The sequence below is a fragment of the Sinocyclocheilus grahami genome, unplaced genomic scaffold, assembly GCF_001515645.1.
Source record: "Sinocyclocheilus grahami isolate Dianchi unplaced genomic scaffold, SAMN03320097.WGS_v1.1 scaffold895.1, whole genome shotgun sequence".
NCBI classification, from domain to species: Eukaryota; Metazoa; Chordata; class Actinopteri; order Cypriniformes; family Cyprinidae; genus Sinocyclocheilus; species Sinocyclocheilus grahami.
Window position 1 is genome coordinate 229,801 of NW_015506074.1, and position 8,687 is coordinate 238,487.

General features: G+C 33.0%; 1 protein-coding gene across 1 annotated transcript in view; it reads right to left on the reverse strand.

Moving 5' to 3' along the window:
• Positions 1 to 1,169: 1,169 nt before the first annotated feature.
• The window catches only part of LOC107563891 (homeobox protein DBX2-like), a 9,593-nt gene continuing 2,075 nt past the window's right edge, over positions 1,170 to 8,687 (reverse strand). Inside the window, exons 3-4 of the mRNA XM_016248857.1 lie at positions 5,252 to 5,436; positions 1,170 to 1,464 (exon numbers count right to left, since the gene is read on the reverse strand). Coding sequence (XP_016104343.1) covers positions 1,267 to 1,464; positions 5,252 to 5,436 — 383 coding nt within the window. The 3' untranslated portion in view covers positions 1,170 to 1,266. The remainder of the gene's footprint in view (positions 1,465 to 5,251; positions 5,437 to 8,687) is intronic.

Sequence of the window (8,687 nt, forward strand, 5' to 3'; positions counted from 1 at the left end):
CTTTTTCTTTTACTTTTCATATCATCATTTTGTTTATTTATCTCATAATTACAGCTTGCTTAGTATCTCATAATTCTGACTTTTTAATTTCATAATAGTGAATAAGTATCTCATATTTTCGTTTGTCATAATTATGATTCAGCGTCTCATAATTTAGATTTTTAATTTCAAAATTATGATTTAGTATCTCATAATTTAGACTTTTAATTTTAAAATTATGATTTAGTGTCTCATACTCTAGACTTTTAATATCATAATCATGACTTAGTATCTCATATTTTCACTTTTGTCATAATTATGATTCAGCTTCCCATAATTTAGACTTTTAATTTCAAAATTATGATTCAGCTTCTCATGATTTAGACTTTTAATTTTTGCACTAATAACAGAATCTTCATGTCATTTCGCTTTACATTTCATAATTATGACTTAGTATCTCATATTTTTCACTTTTGTCATAATTATGATTCAGCTTCTCATGATTTAGACTTTTAATTTCAAAATTATGATTTAGTGTCTCATACTCTAGACTTTTACATTTCATAATTATGACTTAGTATCTCATATTTTTCACTTTTGTCATAATTATGATTCAGCTTCTCATGATTTAGACTTTTAATTTCAAAATTATGATTTAGTGTCTCATAATCTAGACTTTTAATATCATAATTATGACTTAGTATCTCATATTTTTACTTTTTATGTCACAGTTATAGCTTCGTATCTCATAATTTGGACTTTTAGGCCCGGTTTCACAAAAGCTTAAGCCAGGACTAGACTTTAGTTAAATTAAGATATTTAAGCAACTTTTACAAAAATGCCTTAGAAGAAAACATTACAGGTGTGCATCTTGAGACAGAACAATGACACTGACATATTTTAAGATATGTCAGAGCAAGGTATTCTCAGTTGAGACAGCTCAAACATGCATTTTAGTCTGGGACTAGCTTAAGCCTTGTATGTGAAACGGGGGTATATTTCATAGTTATGACTTAATTTCTGATATTTATGATTTTTTTGTCATAATTATGATGTAGTATCTCATAATGTTGAAATTAACATTAACTACGATTTTCATTGTTAGTTCATGTTAACAAATAGAAACGTATTGTAAAGTTTTCCCAAAAGTTCAGACTTTCCCATCACTTTTAAAGACATTTCCGGGCCTATAAATCACAACTGTAAAATTCCTAGATATTTGCAGTTTTTGCGTAGAAATCTTTTCCAGCTGTTTCGCATCAAGAGTCTGTTCTCTCCTCTGATTTGTCATCTGGTCTCAGCGTTTGTGCTGTGCACCGGTGAGTGAGTGTGAGTGTGTTTGGTCTGCGCTGGCGTGTGTGTTTTGTCCGCCGGTTCAGATTGGAGCGACTGATGCTCTGGAGCCATCAGCGGTCGTGTGTATGTGCTCTCCTTCTCTCTGGAGTTCCTCCACTTCATCCTGCGGTTCTGGAACCAGATCTTCACCTGCGGGACACATGTACCGCATTCAGCAAACTGGATCGACTTACAGAGTGTGAAAACCCAGGTTTGACATCAAACCGTAAATATAGAGGTCTGTTGTTCGCATTTAGCTTCGTTGTTTACAATCATTTTTGCACTAATAACAGAATCTTCATGTCATTTCGCAGCTGTATTTTCAGCATCTTCACAACCAAAGATCAAAATGCACATTTTTCAAAACACAACACTTTTTCCAGATGCCTGTTGTTGGGAGGGGAAAAAATCCCCCCCAAAATTCTATATCTGTCATGCATTGGTGATACAAACTGCATGAGGACGAAGAAGATAAACGAAAAATCTTTTAATCAGATAAATCCAGGAGAACAGGCACGGAAACCAACTTAACATTGACCGAGAACAGACGAAGACTAATGGAGAACTGAGGACTTATAGGCATGAACCAAACTTTGCACTAATAACAGAATCTTCATGTCATTTTTCAAAACTCTAGCCACTTAATTCACAACCAAAGATCAAAATGCACATTTTTCAAAACACAACACTTTTTCCAGATGCCTGTTGTTGGGAGGGGAAAAAATCCCCCCCAAAATTCTATATCTGTCATGCATTGGTGATACAAACTGCATGAGGACGAAGAAGATAAACGAAAAATCTTTTAATCAGATAAATCCAGGAGAACAGGCACGGAAACCAACTTAACATTGACCGAGAACAGACGAAGACTAATGGAGAACTGAGGACTTATAGGCATGAACCAAACAAAGGGAACTAATGAGATGATTAACAGACAACGGGTGAACTGAATGACATAATCAGGCAACTCAGGAAAACTAGGTCACAATGGAGAGAACAGAAAACAAGGCATACATGTAACAGTGCGCCCCCTCCCGGGAAGGCGCGTCCCTGCGCCGTAACAAAGTCCAACTGAGGAGGGCGTGGAACAGGAGAAAGGCAGAAACAAAAAGTCCAAAAGAGTCCAAGAGGGAGTGGAGGGTGGGAGGAGCCAAGGAGAAATGCAGTCCATTATTCTCCAGCACCCACTCCACAAATACGGCAAAACTGCTGGAATGTGTGCCTTCGACTGCTCGCTCAGGCTGCCGTAGTAAAAAACACAGAGCGAGCGATCAGGGTAATGAGTCAGGCACGCGAGATGCAAAAAGTCCCATGTGTGGTCTTCCAGCGGACAGTCACCCTGCTCCAGGCATAGCAGGGCCACAGCAGGAATGTCCATGGTGACAGAAGAGTGGGGAAAAAGGGAACAAAACGCCACAAAAAAAACTGTAGTCGGTCCGTTCTTCTGTCACACGTTGGGGATACAAACTCCACGAGGACGAAGGAGATCAACGAGAAGTCTTTTAATCAGATAAATCCAGGAGAACAGGCACGGAAACCAACTTAACATAGATGGAGAACGGACAAAGACTAAGGGAGAACTGAGGACTTATAAGCATGAACCAAACAAAGGGAACTAATGAGATGATTAATAGACAACAGGTGAACTGAATGACATAATCAGGCAACTCAGGAAAACTAGGTCACAATGGAGAGAACAGAAAACAAGGCATGCATGTAACAATATCAGTATTTGTTTTTCCTAAAATACTGTAAACTGTAATGTATTTCTGTGATGCGCAGCTGTATTTTCAGCATCATTCCTCCAGTCTTCAGTGTCACATGATCTTCAGAAATCAGTATAATATGCTGATCTGCTGCTCGAGAAACATTTCTGATTATTATCAATGTTGAAGACAGTTGTGCTGCTTAATATTTTCGTGGAAACCGTAATACATTTTATTTTTTAGGATTCACAGATGAATAGAAAGTTGAAAAGAACAGCATTTATTTTAAATAGAAGTCTCAAATAGAAATATCTTTACTGTCACTTTTGATCAATTGAATGCATCCTTGATTAATGAAAGTATTAACTTCTTTTAAAAAATGACTTACGCCAAGCTTTTATCACATAGTGTATCACGGTTTCCACAAAATGATGACGCAGCACAAGTTGAGCGTGTGTTTCTGTGGTCTGACCTGCGTCTCTTTCAGACAGAGGTCGGTGGCCAGTCGGTTGCGCTCGGTCTTGCTGATGTATTTCTGCTTGCGGAAGGTTCTCTCCAGCTCTCGTCTCTGTTCCTCAGAAAACACAGCCCGCCGCAGGATTCCCGGCTGAGACCTGGAGCTCAGCGCTGGACTCCACAGCACAGACCCCACGCCCTCTGCAGGACACACACATCACGATGAGAGGAGACAGGGTTTCTTTTATTTATGGACTGTATGTATGTATGTATGTATTTATAGGGAATGTATAGGATTTATCATGTAATATGTTATCATGTAACATTATCTTACTTGCTAAGGGGATAATATTTGTAAAATATAGAATTTTTTATTTAATTTAAATAAATACTTTTAAATGTGTTTATTTATTTATTTGTATATTTTGAGGGAATGTATAGGATTTAGCCCTTCTAATGGTGTTTTATTTTATTTTATTTATAGTAAATGTATAGGATTTATTAATATAAATATGTTCCAAAAATATGGAAGAATTGTTTTGTTGTTTTGTTGTTGTTTGTATTTATTCATTCATTCACTTAGATCAGGAATGTGTCGGATTTAGCACTTCTAAAGGTATGTTCATTTTAATGAATTATTTTACTTTATTTTATTTATAGGAAAGTTATTTATCCTAACTTTTTTTTTTTTAAAGTGAAACATGGCCTCCGTTATAATATTTGTGGTTGTTTGGTTTTTTTTGTATTTATTTATTTATTTATTTTTATATGTTTTATAAGGAATTTTAGAATTTAGCTGTTCTAAGGGTATTTTTATTCAATATTTTGTTTTATTTAATTTTGTTTTATTTTATTCTATTTATATGAAATGTATAGGATTTATCCTAAGGGTATAAATATATATTCAAAAAAGGTAAACCTTTGTTTATTTTTATATTTTAATAGGAATTTTATTTTATTTTATTTTATTTTATTTTATTTTATTTTATTTTATTTTATTTTCTTTCTTTCTCTTGCTGTTTGTTTCATCTTTAATCTTTTCCCTCACGCATCTCCTCCTGAAGGCCTACAGGAACATTTAAGTGCTCCGATTTTGCTCTTTCATAACTATATTTACGTCATGTCGGGATTACCAGAGTTATGAGTTTCTGGCTAAAAATTGGAATTAGAAAACTTAAGGACTTTAAACTTTCAATTATGATGTCATGAGAGTAAAAGATGATTAGTTAATTATACATTCCCGTTTACACTAAACCATTCAGTGGTCAGCATTTATTTGATTGAAAATACAGTAAAATTTTGAAATATTTGTACAATTTAAAATAACTGTTTTCTATGTGAATATGTGTTAAACTGTAATGTATTTCTGTGATGTGCAGCTGTATTTTCAGCATCATTCCTCCAGTCTTCAGTGTCACATGATCTTCAGAAATCAGTATAATATGCTGATCTGCTGCTCGAGAAACATTTCTGATTATTATCAATGTTGAAGACAGTTGTGCTGCTTAATATTTTCGTGGAAACCGTAATACATTTTATTTTTTAGGATTCACAGATGAATAGAAAGTTGAAAAGAACAGCATTTATTTTAAATAGAAGTCTCAAATAGAAATATCTTTACTGTCACTTTTGATCAATTGAATGCATCCTTGATTAATGAAAGTATTAACTTCTTTTAAAAAATGACTTACGCCAAGCTTTTATCACATAGTGTATCACGGTTTCCACAAAATGATGACGCAGCACAAGTTGAGCGTGTGTTTCTGTGGTCTGACCTGCGTCTCTTTCAGACAGAGGTCGGTGGCCAGTCGGTTGCGCTCGGTCTTGCTGATGTATTTCTGCTTGCGGAAGGTTCTCTCCAGCTCTCGTCTCTGTTCCTCAGAAAACACAGCCCGCCGCAGGATTCCCGGCTGAGACCTGGAGCTCAGCGCTGGACTCCACAGCACAGACCCCACGCCCTCTGCAGGACACACACATCACGATGAGAGGAGACAGGGTTTCTTTTATTTATGGACTGTATGTATGTATGTATGTATTTATAGGGAATGTATAGGATTTATCATGTAATATGTTATCATGTAACATTATCTTACTTGCTAAGGGGATAATATTTGTAAAATATAGAATTTTTTATTTAATTTAAATAAATACTTTTAAATGTGTTTATTTATTTATTTGTATATTTTGAGGGAATGTATAGGATTTAGCCCTTCTAATGGTGTTTTATTTTATTTTATTTATAGTAAATGTATAGGATTTATTAATATAAATATGTTCCAAAAATATGGAAGAATTGTTTTGTTGTTTTGTTGTTGTTTGTATTTATTCATTCATTCACTTAGATCAGGAATGTGTCGGATTTAGCACTTCTAAAGGTATGTTCATTTTAATGAATTATTTTACTTTATTTTATTTATAGGAAAGTTATTTATCCTAACTTTTTTTTTTTTAAAGTGAAACATGGCCTCCGTTATAATATTTGTGGTTGTTTGGTTTTTTTGTATTTATTTATTTATTTATTTTTATATGTTTTATAAGGAATTTTAGAATTTAGCTGTTCTAAGGGTATTTTTATTCAATATTTAGTTTAATTTAATTTTGTTTTATTTTATTCTATTTATATGAAATGTATAGGATTTATCCTAAGGGTATAAATATATATTCAAAAAAGGTAAACCTTTGTTTATTTTTATATTTTAATAGGAATTTTATTTTATTTTATTTTATTTTATTTTATTTTATTTTATTTTATTTTATTTTATTTTATTTTATTTTATTTTATTTTATTTTTTATTTTTATTTATTTATTTTTTTTTTATAAAAGATTTATCCTAAGGGTAAAAAAAATATATCCAAAAATAGAGAAACATGACCTCTGTTATTATGTTTTTGGTTGAGTTTTTTGTATTTATTTATTTATAATAGCGAATTTACAGCATTGATCCCTGCCGAGGGTATAAATTTGTCAATTTGGGGCTAAATATTCATTATGTCATTTATGTGATTATTTAAATGCGTCACATTGCAATTTCGCTATACTTTTCAGGATAGCAACAATCTGACTTTCCATGATTCATCAGAGCCATGTCTGCATTAGAAAACGGAATGAACTTTAAAACACACACACACACAGGCCTAAATTAATGAATAAAACTCTCAGGTGCTCTGAACACATTCAGCGATGCCTTTTTAATGTGTTGGACAAATCGCCAGAGCGGCCACCGTCAGCGGCGTGAGTAAGCAGGTTAGTCATGCTCTCTGCTCGCTATTGAGTCTAAATAGTTTCCACTTAAACGCCCTGTTAAAGGGTCAGCTGACCCTCAGCCCCACCCACACGCCCGCAGCAAATGATGCATATCACATTATCTTCTGCTCTCAGTGTTTCCTTTCAAGAGATGGACACGTCTCATTCTCTGTACGGGGAGATGAGCTGGAAAAAAGTCTATAAAAGTCATTTCTATTGAGGGCCTCATGTCTACGGGGGCCTGAAGTGGACAGAATGGGCGGATGGGGAGGGGAGGCCGGCTTCTAGAGCTCCGCTTTTCATTAGCGAGAACAAAAAGGCCGGAGAAGCGATTCCGATTAGCGACTCACACCCGCGGCTCAGCCGATCCCGGGTCAGCGGCGGGGTCGCATGTGTGCGGTCGCTCTGAATGCGCCGATTGGTCACGGAGAAGAGCTGTGGGAAAGTGTCAGAACACTAAACTGTTTTCAGGGAGGCTTTTGAAACACCCCGATCTGACAGATCCGGATTTGCCGAGGTGTTGGCACTTGGAGAGAGCAGAAGTCCAAATGGAAGAGACTCAGTCATGCGATAAAGATATCGTTGAATTCACTAGCGTGCTTTATTTAGTCATACTCATAATAATGTACAGTGAGGTCGTTTGTTTAAACCTGGAAATAAAGCTGAAGAACTTTGAAGAATTTAGGACAAAGTTATGACATAAAACGAAGAGGAAATATAGGAATAAAATATAAATATTTTCATCTATACATATTAATAAAGCAAATAAGAATTATTTTTATATACAAGAAAGCTTATAACTACTTTTATATATAAATAAATAAGACATAATTTTATATATAAATAATGTATTATTTTATAATTTTTATTTTTTGTATATATTAGTGCTGTCACACGATTAATCGCGATTAATCGTATCCCAAATAAAAGTTTTTGTTTACATAATATATGTGCGTATACTGTGTATATTTATTATGCATATATAAATACACACACATGCATGTATATATTTAAGAAAAATATGTTATGTTTATATATTAAATATATTTATATATAATATAAATTATATGAATATATACAAAATATATACTGTATGTGTGTGCTTTTATATATACATAATAAATAAACACAGCACACACACATATATTATGTAAACAAAAACGTTTATTTTGGATGCGATTAATCACTTGACAGCACTAATATAAATACTTTATATAAGCTGTGACTGTGATGAAAGAGAAATATTTTATATATAAATAAATATATAAATCTTTAGATACATTTTACATATAATAAAATATTTAAACTTTTTATTTTATTTATACATGTTTTATATATGAAAGAAAGGTTATGACAAAATGAAGAAAAATATTTTAATAAAAATAAAAAAACGTTAATTTTATTTTATATATAACTTTTTATATAAAAGACAGATTACGAATGAATTCTTTATATATAAATAAAATACATGTACATTTTTTCTTCTATGTATAAATATTTTATAAATAAAAGTTAGGACATAAAATGAAGAAATATTTTATATATAAATTAAATGTAAGTAGCCTAAATAAATAACACTGATCATGTGAGACTACAAATTTCAATACAGCTTTTCTTCCAAAATGTTATTCTGATCATATAATTTATAACTTTATTAAATTACATTATTATTATTATTATTATTATTATTATCAAACAATGCAAAATAGAAGCATTTTCAATAGAATTGTCAGACTCTGCATTTTAGAATGTTGTTATGTGGTTGCTAGGATGCTTTGAGTTGTTACCTGGTGGTTGCTAGGCTGTTGCTATGTGCTTGCTCTGTGACTAAATATAAATATCTTTAGATTGAAATAGAATTTGAAGGCAGTTTTTGACTCTTCTGAATGACTGTGTGTGTGTGTGTGTGTGTGTGTGTGTGTGTGTGTGTGTGTGTGTGTGTGTGTGTGTGTGTGTGTGTGTGTGTG